The 18,135-nt window shown below is 45.4% G+C and overlaps 1 protein-coding gene across 2 annotated transcripts in view; it reads right to left on the reverse strand.

Moving 5' to 3' along the window:
- Positions 1-1,217: 1,217 nt before the first annotated feature.
- The window catches only part of FAM83H (family with sequence similarity 83 member H), a 228,231-nt gene continuing 211,313 nt past the window's right edge, over positions 1,218-18,135 (reverse strand). The window contains exons 5-6 of one of the 2 annotated variants that reach the window (XM_078686617.1): positions 8,211-11,191; positions 1,218-1,926 (exon numbers count right to left, since the gene is read on the reverse strand). In XM_078686617.1, the coding sequence (XP_078542743.1) occupies positions 1,916-1,926; positions 8,211-11,191 (2,992 nt within the window). In that variant the 3' untranslated portion in view covers positions 1,218-1,915. Of the gene's footprint in view, positions 1,927-5,663; positions 11,192-18,135 lie in introns of those variants that run through there. The other variant, XM_078686616.1, reaches the window with a different exon arrangement.

Genomic DNA, 18,135 nt, shown 5'->3' on the forward strand with positions numbered 1-18,135 from the left:
GTGAATCACCATAGTGTAGTGGAGCCTGTCTGAGGTGAGCCGTGGAAGGCTCACATTGAGTGCGGGCGGACGGAGGAGGTTTGTGAAAATTCACATAAGGCACAGACCCCTTTGCAGCAATATTATGAGCGCGCGCACCGTGCTGGATTGCGGACGGGGAGTGCAAAAAGAACGGAGTGCGTGCGCTCAGAATGCACGATTTTGTGGGATGGAGGGAGCGACCTGAGCCGCATTTGACAAAGTGAAAGTCACCCGGCAGCTGCGCCCTGAAAAAACAAGCTCTTGGCATTGCTATTGGGGGGCGGGCGGGAGCGCATTGCAATGAAGTCTCATGGCGGGGGCGGGGGAGCAGCTTGGAAGGCAGCATTCCATTGCGGTGCGAGGCTGATGGGTTTGTGCACGCGCGTCTCACACGAGTGCATCACATGAACTGCACATAATCCGTGCTTGTTCAAGAGTTTGTTTCGCCTTCTATACACTCGGCTATTAATCCCTGCGGGATATAATAGCCGAGACCTAAAAAGATAGATTGCTTTCTATATACAATACATATGTAAGAGACATAGTTTAATGTATGAATATATCGTGTACTTTTGAGAATCAAAATAGACTCTGTTGCATTGCAATTCAAGCACTGGTGAAATGATACACCTAACAGCCAATAGAATGAGGTGTGAGAAATATATTGCTTCGATCAGAGCCAAAGCCAACTATATATATAGTAAACAATTAGTAACTATCGAGTAACATACCCAATAAAGACCTGAAAGAAATAAGTCCTTTCATGGAAAGTACTCAAGCATAAGGGATGAAAATAATGAACATCAATCAACAAAGCTATTTGAAAGGAATAGTAGTTCAAGAAAAGAAAAGAAAGAATGCCCCCCATATGCATTTTGGAAACTTAAAGATTCGGTAGCGAATATGTAAAAAAGTAAAGTTTTCTTGTTGTGGAGCCATAAACAGGAGGTAAAGAAATTCCAAACATTTGCTTTCCATTTTTTTGGTCTTATTTTTGTCTTTGTAGTCGTCACAAATAGTTATGTCTGTAAAATCAAGAATATGCAACTTAGAATTTAGATCTCCATTTAATTCTACCAAATTTTCCAAATATACTAAAATTAAACATATCAGGAGCCATCAAAAGGAAACACAAGAGCAACAGACATCAGGGTCAGAAAAAAATCCATGGATAGATATGACAATGAACATGGGTATTTTTTTAAAAAAGGTGCCTTTATTCAGGAACAGTTTTAAAAATGCTTATTTATTCAAGAACAAGGTAACTGTGCAGTTTTGACAATGTACAGATTTAAAACCAACCGTGCCCCTACCCCCGCTCTTGTTTTCCAAAGAGTACATCTATGGTTTGGTCCATGATACAATGCCCACTTCCTCCAGGGCTGCTCGACAATGAGCAAAGAAAGGATGGCAGCCGAGGCAGCCGCGAGCCCGCAGGGTTATGGTCCGCCACGTAACACTGTAGGAATGGCTTGCGGCCATTTCTCAAGATCAAGTCGCACGTGCTCTCTGAAAAAATCCTAGGTAAGTAGAAGAATTCTAAGACCTTGTGCATCCTTGTTCCTAGGGTAGTTGTAACAAAAGTGGTCCAGGCCGAGGAATATTCACACGTTCTTCTTTAGTCTTATGTTACCGGATACAGTTAAGCTAAGACTTGAGGCCATGTTTGCCTCAGATACCAAAGTACGTTCAGTGAAGAAAAAAGGATACCACAAAGAATGACCAGGGAGTGAATGGAGTAATCATTAGTAGAGGAAGAAGGTGGAAAGAGTGATCTTCAGACACAGCTTTGACAGGCAAGAAGATGGAGCAGCAGAGGCTGTAGTCCCAGTTGATCATAGGGAGGTAAGAGTTTGAGCCATACCGGAAAATCTTTAGGTTGAAGTTCCTTAGCTTAACTGTACCCTGTAACATAAGAATAAAGAATTTATTTGTATCTGTATTTGTGCCTGGACCAACTTCATTACACAGTTCTTCAATAGCTTGGTCATACAACGCCTCTACACACTTTCGACAGCTCTGCAGTACCACAATGTGCCGGATAAGAGTGAGAGTAACAAAAGACTGAAACTACCTTTTCCCTGACGTGTGAAGAACAATGGATATTTAGGCAGGTGGGAAGCAATATGAGCAGCCTTAAGCCATTTTGTGTAGGAAGAAAATTCCCTCAAGTACAACCAATTTAATTAAATTATGTTTTAAAGCGAGCTTCCCTGTATGCACAAACCTCTTTACGCCCACATCGTGGTACGTGTGACCTCAATGTTTGGAGCGGTCACATTATTCCCTATGTCAATTAAAAGTTAGGGATATCCTGTCTTACCCAAACCTACAGCAGGTCTATACCGAGTCATTTACATCTGGTCCCAGTGCACGTCCACGACTAATGCTTCCCTAAACTACTTCACTCTGAAGTGAAGACCTCCTCCTATGTGCCCCAATACATGTCAATTGTTCATTTACCTGAATCCATAACTATTTTTTGAGTTACTTTTAAATTTACAATCTTCCTAATTTATACCCCCTTTCGGGTGGTAAAAGCCAATGGAATCATAAAACCAATCAAAAGAACCACTGTGATCAAATCAAACTTATTTTTAACTTGCCTTCTTTTGCAGTCTGGTTGCCTATACATTCATTTACACCAAAAATAAATTTATCTAAACATCCATTTACATCTATCAATATATCTACATACCTAGCCATCTGCTTACCTACCTACCCTTCTATTTGCATGCTTATCTTACCAGGGGACTCAGTCTAACAGTAGAACGTCTACACACCTTAATAGAGGAATACACCTGGGCATAGGGGAAGCCGCCGTCTTAAAAACTGCTGAGTGAATTCTGTTTCAAGGCTCTACAATGTCAGAGAAATAAATTTCCAGAACCTGAAGAAGACGCAGAGACGACTATATTAGCGCTTCTGTGCACACTTCCATCACACTCAAACTAGCCTGGAACTCATAGCCGCACCGTTTGAGGAAAATTAGCTGATAGCAACTATGTCATTTAGGGTTCACTACAGGTTGCAACTGTGGGATCTTTGATATGTTTAAACCTGCCCTTTACTAGCTGATTAAAGCGTTTGAAGTCATTGGGTACTTTTGCACTACATAAGGATATTTTAATCCAGGTCACAGGCTATGTAATGTCATTCTTGTTATGTCATTAGAGTCAAAGGTCCTATGGGGGTCATAATGTGTAATGTCACTTCTGCTGCCCCAATGATGTTAGTCAAATGCTGACAGCAAAAAGTGGTCAATCTTGTTCTAGGAAGGCAAAATCCTAGAAGTAGCTTGTGATGATCAACATTATTAGGCTTGGCAAAACTCAATGTGTCTATCAACATCAACTTGACATGCGTGAACTGGCAACATGTTAACAATATTCGTGTTAAAAGTGCTGGTGGTTGTCAAGGAGCTACAACATTAGCACTACCGAACGCCAACAGAGTCCACAGGAACTTATTTAAAGCCTGTTGGAGGCCCAAGAACTACATTCTGGACCGAAACGCTATTTTTGCTTTCATTTATAGGTGTTTTCAGAAATGTCACGACGATTGATAATCCTAAGAAAGTGGTGTTTGCTTCACGTGTAATCCCTCAAAAGGACTGCTGTGATCAGTTTTGTAGAGGACAAGTATGACTCTTGCTCAACAGATACTTTAAGTAATCTCTTGCCACCCTTTACGTTCTACCACCTTTTAATTTCACCCCCACTAATATCAGTTCCTTTCACCGGCAACCCTCCTCGAAGAAACCAGTGTTAAGTTGACAGCATTGTACAGGCTGAAATCCGCTCCCCACCCACAGCATGAGCCTATGATCTGCATACTTGCATAGGGGATTCTCCCACCACAATGCCCATTTAGCCTGCCAGGGTTTCTCAGGAAACAAAAAAGACAAACAATATACCCAATACAAACCATTACGGTAGAAATTACAGAGAAAGGATTCAATTCTGGGTTTTGGCACCAATGCTGGGTCCGGAACCAAAATTCTGACGCTGTAAACAAGCTTGCTGTATTTGTAGTTCTAGTGGCTGCCCCTCGAGGACCTAAACACCCCAAGTAAACATTATGCTGTCTGGAGAGGATTTCTGAATGTATATGACCTACTCAAGAATACTACAGAGCAATTAGTGTGATTATTAAAACATTTGATCATTTCTGGAGTTGCCATGCGACGCGGAGTTTGACCAGCTGCTAGCGAATGGTGCCTTAAGTGAACCATGCAACTATCATGCCCGCTCCAAACCCGTTTTTGATTTTTTTTTTTTTTTTTTTTTACTTTGTATCCTAGTGGGACAGCCTAGTTTACCTTTAGGGATGAGGAAGCCCTGCGTAGCATTTCAGCTCAGGCCGACAATCTATAAACTAAATGTGTACTCGCTTTCGACATACAAGCATCTGTGAAAGTATGCCTGGCCAAGATATACTCCTATCAGGCAGACTTGTGAATGACTTGTCCACAGGAGCATGGCTATTCAGAGGTGCGTACCTGTTGTGGGGATCTGCTGGTATTGCTGGCATGTCTTAGTAGAGCACAACTCATAAATGTGAGAAGAGCACCTTGGATTCAAAATCAAATATTTGAATAACTGTTTATAAACTGCCAGGCCCATCTCTAATGCCCCTGGAATGCCTACATTTCACACAAAGGCTTTACCTGCCCTTAAGCTATACCTAGCTTTAAACTGCTGTGTTGTTATCCTGCTTCTGTTTTTGGACAATTTTTTATTCATTTACTTTTTTAGAACTTTGCCTGTCTCAGTCACATCTTGGTGTCTTTGTGTGGGACTGATTTAGCCTACCACCTCACTAATAGCTGTTGAGCTGCCTAGAGTCCCAGAAATGCAGGAGCTCTTGTAAAGAAGGTCTTCCGGCAGCCTGACCATCAAACACCCTGGAGGAGGAGTGCTGTAAACACAAGTCCACAAGAAGAAAAAAGAGACCACGCCTTTTATTCCAACAAAAGATGGCACTTCGTAAATCGAGGGAGAGGAATCTGCAGTTAGGAGACTGTTGAATAACATTAAGAAATAGTCTAAGAGAGGGCTAAAACTTCAAATTACAAACCATATGTGCTCTTGTAAACACTGTGCATTAGGACTACAGGGATGTGACAACAGGCACATTTTGACCACCAAATGAAAGACAGCTATGACCCCCTGGTCCATCTTTGATCACTTAACTGTCTCCTGTTTGCTGCTGCAGTGCTATGGAAAGAGTAAACATTGCAAATCACAGAATTTACAACTCTGTTTACTTTCTGTTCTTGCCGCAGCTTTCAGGCCCCTTGAGTCAAGGGGTGGCTAGGGCAAGCAAGGGGTGGCATCTGCCAGCACTGGCCCCCCTTATATACCTCCATACCTGCAAAGAGGAAGCACCTTTGTGCTAACCTTTTAGCCGGATGAGATGGCCTACCACAGAGAGTAGCCACTTCCATGCCCCTTTGGACATCATCCTAACTTTGGTCGCCATGGTTGAGATGGTGTTTGAGGGAAGGTGGCCGGGCATTGGGCAGTTACTGTCTGGAGAAGTTCGCTAAATGTTCACTTCTTTCGAGTTTTTTGACCTTCCTGTATTGCATACTTCTTTCCTCATTTGATGTTACCTATGCCGGTGAAGCAGCCAGATTCTTTTAGTTTAGTTCTTCCATGAAAACATACACTGCAAAATATATTTATAAAATGTATTCACTCCAAAATATAGACTGCCAAAATCTTCACCTTACATAGATATCTTTCTACAAAAAATATTGAGGCGGATTTCACGCTTAAATCAACACAAACTCGCCTTCCATTCAATTTAGGACTGGATTAAATTACTCTTCTAATCTCAATCATTGTCGTAGAGATTTTTGCCCATGAATGGAATCTTGGAGCGGTTGAGAGACCGCAGATGCATGCTGTGATCCATCTTGGTGAGTCTCATGTTATTGACCTTGAGTGGATGGCAATAGATCCGCCGGAATCCACCACAAGGCACTATACACATTTGCATATGGTACTATGTTTATTTGATGGGCCTCCCGCACATAGGTAATAAGCAACATGTGTAAATGTATTTGTCGAAGCCTCCCGGCAACATCCCCTATTACGAAAATGTATAGAACTCTAACCCATTGCCATCGTAGAGACTCCTGCATCGGGCATGTACCCCATTCCATGCAGTCAAGACCACTGGATATTTGTTATTTTGTGGCTGTGCCGTTTTCTGCATAGTTATGGATTTGCTGCATTTGCCTCATAATTGATCATCTGCTGCATATTTTGCAAAAAACTGTTTCTAGCTAGATCGGATAAAAATAACCTGAAACGACAACGACGTATGTTGCCGTGCAGTGAAAGGCCCTTTTCGAAAGCTGCATGGTTGGTCACCTTTCAATACCTACTGCTGCATTTCAGTGTTAAACTGTTACTAATGAGATGGGACCTTTGCCTAGGCAGTGTAAAACGTGTGTAAAAAACAGACAAAATGTGGCAGTAATACTGTCCTAAAATGTACTGCAGTACGCCACATAATATGGCTTTTCTTACCAAATGATTTAGTCAACCCTGCCACATAATTTGGCCTCCCCATCACATAATTTGTGCATAAGCACAACATTCTTTCATTCCAAGGCATAAGTGGGCTGTGCGCGTGAGGTCACTTCCTGTAGGCGTGACGGATCTGCTGAGACTTCCTGCTTGTGAGACTGGGGCTCCCGTTTGCTTGGGAAAGTGAAAGAACTGTGCTGAGCATTGGCAACAATGTTGGACACCTGAGAATCAACCCGAAATTAATCTGCCTTACTTCTTTGTGGTCTGGGCAGGGGCTTAACACAGGCCCCTGCAGTTCTTGCAGTACAGGGGGCTCCATTCTTCAGGGGCCCCCCATTCAACCCAAGGTCAATGAATATCTGTGACGAGCCTACATCTATTGGGCATGAGACTTCTGCCAAGTTACCACTCAGATGACAGAAGGCTTCGTGCCGCCTTCCAAACCCCCAAATTGGGTGTAAACCTGACCCTGAATATTAAGTGCATTAAGTGAGATCTCATGGCATTGCCCACAAGAAGAATGACCGAGCACTGGAGGGCTCTGGTTACCCACTGCTTTGGTCTCTGTATCACTTTCCATCCCTGAATTTAATTTTTCTGTCTGGTCTTAAAATGTGCATGGGAATAGTAAATTATACATCCGTACGGACCCTACCCATCATTATAAATTCATTTTGGAGTTTCATAAAGCGCTACACCTTGGTAAGTGCCTTTAGGACAACAGCTCAAGGCGATGCTTCTGTCCCACTGATCCACCGTGCACCATCATTAAGGTCTGCATGGGCCCATCTCATACAGCCAATGGTTAATGATATGTAAGGATTCTATATTGGACAATACTTTCTAGACCTGGGCATTCCATAGGTCTACGTCTTATGGCATGAGTGCCCGCGGGTTGTCCAGTGTCTACAAGTATGTACCACAAAGCATATCATGTTTGATATCAGACTAGGAGTAACTGGGGACATTCTTCTGGGATCTACAGCGTAGCTTCAATCCTGCCACTCTGAACCCATTACAGCTCCTCCGGAGAAACCACATATTATGATCATGGGGGTAAGCGGGGGACTCTAAGCATCACTTGGTGGCCAACGCAGGAATGTGGCAAACACAGGGAGAATCGCTATCCTAAAAACAAGAAAACAAGGGGATAAGGGTTTTGGAAAAGGCAAATTATGTTTTCAATCACTCATGGTTTTCCCAGAAGCTATGGTTCTCACGCTCGTGAAACACAAACGAGTCCCTGGTGTGGGCAGTGTCTCTTGAAGGTGGTTCATTTACACATTCACTTCCAGGTCACTTGACGTAAACATCAAAAGTGATTGTGCAACATCATAAATAGCATTACGCTTCAAGTAGGCCTCCAGTGAAAAGCTGTGCGCCTGCGCTACCTGAATGGCCCATTGGGCGCTCGACAAGCCTAGGTGAGCCTGTCGTAACTATGGCTTTTTCAACGGAAGCAGCTAAATGCGATTATAACTACCCCCCCTATTCCCCCCGCCCCAATTCCCATTCTCCAATAAGATAGTTGTGACCCTGGCGTTCCCGAAGGACAGGGTCGCTTAGATCATTTTTTGCTTTTAAAGGTGCCTAGTAGTTTGGGCATGAATTTGCTAATCCTCTTGTCTTTGTGGTCTGCCTCACCATCAGATTCTCCATTGTTTGGCTGCTCCTCTTTCTTGCAGAAGACCTCGAACCTGCTGTAGACCCGTTTCTCCTTGCGCATGCTTTCCATCTTCTTCAAGATGGTGTCCCTGTCCTCGGTCGATGTCTGGGGCCTCATGAATCGACTGCGGCTTATAAAGCTGTCAGTTCTCGTGAGGGCCTCGTCCTTTGGAGGGGCCTCTTCCTTTTGGTTGTCCAGCGAACTGTTGCTGCTGGTCAGTTTGGACTTTTCATCATCGTTGTTAGCCACGAGGGCCTGCTGTGCTTGTTTGGCCATCTCGGCGCGATTCTTCTGGCTGTGAGCAGATATTTGCTCCAGGATCACCTTGGTATCATCACGTAGATTGCTGCTGTAAATGACATTGGATGCTGAAGAGGGAAATCGGCTTTGGGGAGACTGGCTGGTCTTTGGCGTTGGAGCTGGCATGGGTGCTGGCGTGGGTGCTGGAGTGGGTGCTGGCACTGACGTGGGTGCTGGCATTGGTGCTGGCGTTGGTGCTGGCGTTGGTGCTGGTGTCGATACAGGTGGTGGTGCAGCAGGTTTTTTGAATTTATCATCAATCTCAGTCCCTGCTATTGACTCCAGAACATCTCCTTTCGAGTGGCGCTTATAAGCCAAGCCTTGCTTCTCTAACTTGGCGTTATCAGAAGTTGATTCTTCCTCTACTTTTTTGTCAGCTTTTGGATTCAAGAACTGCTTGAACTTTAATGATCCTTTCCTCAAAAACTCCATTGGCGACTGCTCCGGCTTGTCTTCTTCACACTTATTCCCAGCGTTTGATGACTCCGGATTCCTTGACAGACTTTCCAGCGCATTACCAAAAATCAATGCAGAATTTTGTCTGCTGGGTGGCTTCTTTGCCTCAAGATTAGACTGTTTTGGGGGTTCCTCGATTTCTGCCACCGAGGTTAGACTTTCTCTAATCTCTGTAAGAGCAGGTTTGCTGCTGTCTGTGGTGAAGAGTTCAGAGGACATATTTTCAACCTTGCTGCTCATGGTAACTATGTGATTGTCAGTGTTTGGAAGATCCGTAGTATGTGAGCTCACTGAAGACATATTATACTGTGCATTCAGAAGTGTACGACTAAAGGGCTCCATCGAGTCCAGCACCGTGGACTTAATGGTTTTGTTGTACTGCATGGTTTCGGTGCTGTGGCTCTGCGTGCCCTGGGAGTCTTCTTCTTGAACTCTGGAGACCGTCGCCCCTTGGCTCACGGACATGCTTTCTGTGTCTTTACCGATGGATTTGTACTTCTCCAAAATTTGTGCTACTTTAGAGGACATGATTCCGGCTTCGGTTTCATTGGTAACCTCGCTGCCAGTTTCCTCCTTCTGGAAGCGCTGCACTTTGACTGTTGCTGAGGCATGCTGTTCAACTTTGGAAGAGCTAAAGATCAGAGAAGACCTCAGACGCGAACTCCTCTGAATCAGCGGGTTCATTCTGGACCTAAAGGAGTCATGCCGTACTATGGAGGTTTCCTCGCCGTCTTTCTCCACCACTGCCCCCTCTTTTGCTTTTTCTGTCTCCAAGGCAGTGGTGTTGAACATGCCAGTAGGTCTGAATGGAGGAATCGGGTCAATGGAGTACCTTGCCAGAGTTTCACTAGTGTTCATTGCTCTCTCTGTTGCCACCACTGTTCCGGAGTACTTTGCCAGTATTTCACTAGTATTCATTGTTCTCTCTGTTGACGACACAGCTCCAGAGTACTTTGCTAGTATTTCACTAGTGTTCATTTCTCTCTCTTTTTGCACCACAGCTCCAGAGTACTTTGCCAGATTGTCACTAGGGTACATTGATCTCTCTGTAGGCACCCCTGCTCCGGACGTCCTGTATGGGGGAATGTCATCCACTGAAAACTTGGCCAGTGTTTCACTAGTGGGAACTGCTCTCTCCGGAGGAACCAAAGCATCGTCATCGTAGTCTGGCTCTATTGCCATCTGGAGGCCCTCTTCTGAAGGATCAGGCTGGTAGGCACTCATGTAAGATGAAATTCTCCAGTTCCGCAGACCCTGCTTATTCTCTTGAGGCTTCTTGTCCACCTCTTGGTCTTGTGAGAATTGCCTTTGCTCCAGACTCTGCTTCTGAGTTGGAGAGGTCTGGCACATGTACTTCTGGCCCACATTTTGCCTCTTCTGAATACCGTAACCCAGTCTACCCTCTGGTCCAAGGTTCACCTTGTCTGAGCCAAGTCGAGCTTCTCGAGAGGAGCTAGAGTGCACGTAATCGAGTCTCATAGGATAACCTTCCTGCATGTAATTTGGTTCAATTGGCGGAGGCTCCGGTAGGAAGCGCGGATCATTTCCATATTCATCCAGCTCTGGGAATCCCTGGCGGCCCGCTCTGATTTTCTCAAACAGACCCTGTGGCCGTGTAGGTCCCAAATTGCGCTCGGCTTGGTAGAACTGTTCTTTCTGGAAATGACTAGACTGGAATCGATACTCGTCGTTGTTGTTGACAAACATCTGCCGGCTGTACTGTTTGGCGGCAGAATAGTTCTCGTAGGTGCCCTCTGCAAAGCTGTGCCTCTTCAAGCCATCTACCTCCAGCTGTCGGGTTCGTAGAAAAGCTCTGCTCTGCTCCATCTCCATGGCCATCTTCTTCTGATCCGTTCGCATAACGTTGCCCTCCATTGTGTGCCGCATCATGTCGTCACGCCGAAAGCCCTGCAGGTAGTGCCGGTCTAGGTCGACCCGCTCGGCATATGTAGGGAGGGAGTTCATTGAGCCATCATCTCTTGGGAACATCATGTGAAGCTTCCTTTGATACAACGGCCGGGCTCCGCCGTAAGGGGTTATTTGAAATGGGTTATCCATCTTTATAATGGGGGCACCATCCAGAGGAACCAGGGGTTCGGACTGGGCAAAGAGTATCCGAAATTCCTCATCGAAACTGGAGACCAATTCGCCTTGGAAGACATGAGCGATGCTGCGGTGGATCTTCTCATAGGACCACATGAAGCTGCAAAAAGAGAAATAAAAGAGAAACTTAAAATGCTGCTGACAAATCAGTAAGCAGTTCTATTAAATCAACACATCAGATGCATAAAGTCTTATATTTCATAAACCTCATAAGTTGCTTTCTTCATCTTTACAAATATCACATACAACACAACCTTGGATTTTGAAGAGGCTGGAGCCAAATCAGTTCAGCCATTTACAGCCACCAGGATGTTGTATTGCTCATCAGTAACTCAAAAGTGGTTGAACCAACCCAACCACCCAAAAAGGCACTGCAGAACGCAAATGATTTTGAACACCGTAAAAACAGAACTACTTTTTTTTTAATAGAATTTCAGAGTTAAATGTAATAATTTGCACAGCCATGCAACGACTATGCACATCCTTCTTTAAATGTATGGAAAATTAAATTTAAAAATGGGACACGCTCCATTTGAGCTGCTTGTGTCTTTATCTTCAGAAGTAGGAACTTCTCGAAGAGCATTGAATTGCAAGGAAAATAGAGCAAGCTGGTGGGTTAATGTGACTTGCACACCATTCCCCCATCATTGCTGTTCTAGTGTTTACAGATGATACTGTGACATTCAGCGTCACAGTGCACCCCCCGAAACAGTCGAACTACTGACTTGTCACCCTTCCCCTATCAAACATGCTGTATCATTGATGAAAGTAAAAATCGATACTGGTTAAACAAGCAGCTTTGAACACGAAATAAATTATAATGCATCAAACGTATAAGAAACTTATATTAGAAATGTACCCTCACATCTGATATCCCCAAGAAGGCCAAGCCTTTAAGAGAGTATAAATGTTTATCTCAAGAAAGCCCCAAAGAGTTGATGAAGGAAAAATGAAATGCCGCAGCAACATCTGTTTTGCAGCTTGAGGTGTATATAGATTCACCTGCTGTGCATTATTCCGCCATCTAGTAGTTCGCTGCATCAGTTATTCTTCAGTGGCAAAGTATTTCTTCACTGTTTGAAGAAAATCCTAATTGCCCACCATGTTGATTCAAATAATCTTCAATTGTTGATCACAATAGGGATAATGATTCCCAACATGATGGGAGAAAATAGAGATGAAAGATGGCGATGAAGTTGTTGGGCATTGTGGATCAGGCAGGGCTGCTCCGTAATAGCGGAGGAGCGTCGTCCCACTGCCAGCAGATGAAAAATGTAATGATAATAAAATATTTGTATTATTATTTTATTTATCACTGCCTGAGAAGCCTGAGCTGCTGCGAGCCCGGGCCATGCCAAGGAGGAGTAGCGGTGAGCACTTATAAGTGAGCATACCAGTTTGGCCGGCTGTCCTAGGCTGGCCAAACACACATACGCTCTTAAATTTCGCCAACCGGGTTGGAGAAAAGCTACAGGCTCCCTGTGCCTGAGTGAGCATCAAATCAGCCCGCTCTGGCCCATCCAGGCGCCTCTCTCATGCTAGATATAGCGTGAGAGAAGCATCTGGATTGGGTAGGGAGCCTGTGCTGTGGCACATGGACTGCTGGGAGGAGAGAGGTAGAGGAGCACTTACGCGTCTGGCAGGTCAATCATTATATATATATATATATATATATATATATATTATCATTCCTCTAACATGCTCCCCCCCCCCCGCTCCCATCCTCCACTCTAGATTGTCAGTGGCCGCCACTGTTGTGCATTGAAAGTTTATGTCGTCACATCATACAGACTGCGCCCACAACTTAAAAGGTTTTACTAAGGTGCAACCGCTAAGTGGCAGTATAATGTACAGAATGTGAATCTAGAGTCGGGTCACGCTGTAAAACACCTCCTCGTGCATTAGCTGGCTGTAGTAAAAAGCTATTGCTTTTCTAAGGTCTGAACAACCTCTACATAGCACCAAACCATACCCGCCTTTGGGTCATGCTCCTACTTTATAAAAAAAACAAAAATAAAATAAATACCATTCCAAACCGTAAATCAATCCCCAGCAATTTCTTCATTCACAATCTTCAAACCAATGAAAATAAACACTGGCAATGCCTAAAGATCTGGATTTAAGGCGCTATTTCCCCTGATAGAGGTGTCTTTCATTGTGTATCTTGCTGTAGCTGTACAACATGGAGCTTTACGCAGTTGGCTGCACCAGCCCACAGCTGCTGGTACCAATTCACAATGTCATAGGGCGCTCAGTCAAAGAATAAAATATATATTTGCCTTCTCTCATCTATACTACTATTATAAAGGAAGAACTTTGAACCTTTGAGGCGGGTAAACTCGGGAACCACAGCGCCAATCCAAACACCCGATACATCGTTGTAATCGTCAGGGTGTGCAGATGGACATAGGCTATATAAACGTAATAAATATACGTTATTTAAAAAATTTACCGAAAAAAAAGTAGTCCCTTGGAAAAAGCGCCGACCGCGACGTGCGTGCTGACGTGAGGAGCGCGGGGAGGAACGGCATCCAGGAGCGCTAGGAGGACCGGCGGACATTGCGCGGGGAGGAGCGGTGAGCGGCGGATGAGGTAGGTTATTTGTTTATTTATTCAGGAGCGGTGAGCGGCGGAAAAATTAAGCAAAAATGACAATCGTGAGCAAGAGGAAGCAAACGGAGCATTACAAAAGTGACCCAAACGGTGCATTACAGGAGGAAAAAGTTACGTGTGCAGGTTACAAAAGCGTACATCGTGAGCAAGAGGAAGCAAACGGAGAATTACAAAAGTGAGCCAAACAGTGCATTACAGAAGGAAAAAGTTACGTGTGCATGTTACAAAAGCGTACAAAGTAAACATAGAGGTATAATACTGCATTACAGGAGGAAAAAGTGATGTGTGCAGGTTACAAAAGCGTACAAAGTAAACATAGAGGTATAATACTGCAATATATGGAGGAAGGCTCCGGGGGACCCACGGACAACTTCGGGGCAGGCGGGGGCCCTGAAGCCTAATTGCTCCCGGACAACGTCGGGACGGGCTGCTAGTTACAGATAAAGAACGTGTGCAGGGATCTTCAATATCATATGACACCCTCCAAGCATCACTGCCCTCTTTCCCCCCAAAACAAGGTCTACCTTCCCTGGGCTTTGAATTGATTAACATATTCATGGGAACTATTAAACACTCCACGATCAGCTTTCTTCAAAGAGCAAAATACAGGGCTGCTCACAATTAAATTGTTACTTACCTGTAGGTGCAGTTTTGCAGCTTGATGAATTTTCCCAGATTCACATGCTCTGCATTATTCTGCCATCTAGTCGTTGAGTCTGGAATATTGCTCTTTTTGTCCTCTTTCTCTGTCTTTTTTTTTTTGTTTTGGGTGTGTGCATCGTCTGTCACCATTTAGTGGTATGACCGTCCCGTACCCATTGTGATGTCAGACGTGCACCCTGCAGCCGTAGATGCTTATATGATATACCAACCCAGATGTGCGATACTGCAAATCTAACTACAATGTAGCGAGAATTAGGTGCTTCAGTAAGGCGCTAAAACACTGAAGGTGTATCCGTGCTAAATGTGATGGCAAATTGGGAACTTCAACAAAGCCAGAGGTGATATATTTCAGGGACAATGGTCAGCCGTTAAGGTTCTTAAGAGGCTGTGGTGTGATATCCTCACTTGTAGGGCTGCTCCTGAGATCAAATATGATTTATTGCATCACTTGGTTGGCGCATAGGTTTTTCTGAAGCTTGGTATATCCTCATTCAGTTATGACTGGGACGAGAAGGACGAGATGAGAGGGTAACGATCCAGTTACTTACCAGTAATGTTCATTAGCTTGATTCGTAATACTCCTTGCCCAAGTCCACAGCCTTTCCTCCCTTCCAAGTTTCAACTTCCATCTTGAGGTTGTGCAAGTTACAGGAGGAGGGGTGGTGGGAGGTTCATTCGTCTACCAGTATCGGTGGACATAGAAGAAGGACACAAGAAGTGAGCTAGGAATCCCATAGCGTGTCAGGAGCTCTGCCTGAAAGCAGAATCGCCTCATTCAGTCACAAATGGGACGAGGAGGACTACGAATCAGGGTAATGAAGATTACCGGTAAGTAATAGGATAATTTCCGTACGCTTAAACCCCACACCGATCAAATGCTGCTACCGCCCTCTCCTCCAAGAGGGTCAAGACATGTCATAGGTGCTGTCCCTCCCATTTAGCGAATGCCTCACATGGTGGCCTTGTAAACATTAGCCTGCAAGACAGCTGAAATGGCTGATGCACCTGCAAATGGGATCTTACACGAGCAGAACCTCACAGGTAAGCCACAATTCTAGTACGGTAGCTGAGTGCGTTGGTGCCCTGGTAGGAGACACTTGCTAGTGTAGCCAGCAGGCTCGAATTCCAGCCACACCGCTATGAGGTGAGCCGAATCAGCCTTTCACCCCATTAAGGCTGATAATGAATTATTTCCACCTGGTCAGGTAGCTGTCACTGCTATTAAGGAAATCACCAATAAACAATTCAACTCATGCCATGACATTCATGAACATTTGTGCAGCAAATAAACTATGCAGAATACGTGTTCTGAACAATTGCGATATTCTTGGCGCTTAACGCAGTTCGCTGCACCATTCCACAGCTGCTGGTCCATATGAGGTTCAACGATGGAACTTGATTATTTCCAATTGTTGCATACACAAATTTTTATTTTAACATTTTGTTTGTTTCTTTCCAGGATGTGACAGGCTTTTTTTTTACTTTGCATGCAATACACTAAAATCAAATAAATCTCTCAAAGAACGTGTTGGTGGTTCTGAGAGGGATGGTGACGTGGATGTGCATTTAATTTGCTTCTGTTTGTGCTGTTTATGACCAATCGATGCTGAACGTGTGGTTTTGGCTGGGTGCAGAAAGCTCGCCCAAATTCTCTGTAAAAACATCCTCTCCTGTGTGGTGAGGGGAGCATAAACATAAAAGAGTGATGACTGCTGACCCTGTGAATTGTTGTCATTACTGTGCACTACACTGCGTCATTGTCTTTCAACGTGGAGGCCATCTTGAGTGAGTGAACTTCCCTCCAATAGGAGTGTAAGCAGCACTCTCTCAGCAGAAGCATACACATTCTGCCCAATCAAATGGTGTACCCAGATTAAACAGCATATTGGCGGAGCCAACACCCCCTCTCGAAGTGCTTCTTAAAGGTCCTTTTTCTGATGATTACACAAGGTCCTGCAATAGCTACGCTCTCAAGCCAGACCTAAAGAATGGAGATGACAATACGAGTTTCAAAGTGCAGTGGGGCATGTGTCTAAATGCAGGCGTGAAAAAGACACGACCTACTCTTCTGCGGATGTACGTTGTTACGACGCGTGGTATTACCACGCGTAGCGTTACAACGCGTATTTTACAACGCAAGTCGTTACCACGACTTGCGCGGTAGGGGTGCGGACTTAGGAATAGTTTAATTTACTATTCCAACACCAGCCTACATACAGTAGGGAAGGTGTTAGAATAGTAAATCTACTATTCCTTGTCCTTTAGCGCCTCCAGCGCAAGTCGTGGTTACGACTTGCGTTCTAAAATACGCGTTGTAACGGTACTACGGGGTAACATCCGCGTCGTAAAGGATGTTCCCCCTTGCTGCAGATGTGACCACCCTGACAGCCATTTCTACACGGTGCACGCCCAAGCTGGAGGAGACGTGCAGTCCTAGCGCCCGCCTAGAAACTAGATGACAGAGCCAATATTATCCAAAATACTGGAGGAGGCAGGCACGGAATAGCTGCAAGGTCATGCAGAGCTAAACCACCTTCTTAACACCTGCAAAGGGAGCCCAGACCTCTACGAGCATCCTCGCCCTGGTCGAATGCCAGCAACCTGCTCTGAGCGCCACACGGCACGGCGGAACAATACACCCTGCAGGACTGAAGCAACGGGGAGCACAGAATAAAGTGCAGCAGAACGGATCTCACTGGTTCCTCTTGGAGAAACAGCCTGGGTTTGCACTAGATGCAAAGATTTTAATGTGATTACTTTAAGTGTTTGTTTATATAGCACAAAATGAACAAGATAGCTGTTTGGGAGCTACACTACATAGAAACAGTGCTTTAAATGGGAAAAAATAAGTGCAGGTACTCATCAAATTGAGCTAGGGGGCAGGGCAAGGGGCGGAGCTGAGGGCGGGGCTTGATTTTATAAAGACACTACTGCCATCTATCAAGTAATCATTTTGTCCTTGAATTACACTCATCAATAGTCTCAAATTTCCTGCATGTGCAAATTACCTCTGCACATGTGGGCATGGCATATGTAGACAATTAATAACCTGTCTCCTACTCTGCCCCTTTCAACTGTGTAAGCCGTCCATTGCATTTAAAGGGACATGTTAGTTACAGTAGTTTCAGCACACACCAAAACACATGATAAATGTATGAACATAAAGTGGTTAACTCAGGGGGGCGTGGCTTGAGCGCCGAGGGAAATGGCGGCGTGAGCCCGGAGCTCCGTGCCTATTCCCTACATTCATCCTGTAAAAGGGGCCGCAGAGCCAAGGTGTGCCCCGGCGCCGCACTGACCCTTCACGGAGACTGGCTGGGCGGCATCTGACCGACTAACGGCTACACGGTGGGCAGAACGACCGCCGATTGCGGCGCCCACCTGAGCGGAGTGACCGAGAGCGCCGCAAAAGATGGCGGCCGCGGTGCAGATCTAGGACTCCGGGGGACAAGCGGGGATCCGCGCTGCCGGAGCTGGAGCGCTGAGCGCGATCGCCGGCTCGGGGCCCCGGGCGGCGATCCCCCTGCTGTGGCGGCCGATCCTTCACCCTTGGCAGCTGAGCGCGGAGACCGCGACCGCGGGAGGCGAAGATCCGCCCGAGGAAGCCGGAGCGGGTGGTGCGAGCAGACGGCCCCCACCGCGGCAAAGACGAGCAGTAGACCGGCGCCCCAGCTCTGGGCCCAGGACACATCAGCAGGTGAGGGGAGGCTACTTTGAGCAGCGCACCACGAGAAACGGTGCACAGAGCGTATTACTGGGGGCCCCCTC

This window comes from Lissotriton helveticus, chromosome 4_1 (assembly GCF_964261635.1).
Source record: "Lissotriton helveticus chromosome 4_1, aLisHel1.1, whole genome shotgun sequence".
NCBI lineage: Eukaryota > Metazoa > Chordata > Amphibia > Caudata > Salamandridae > Lissotriton > Lissotriton helveticus.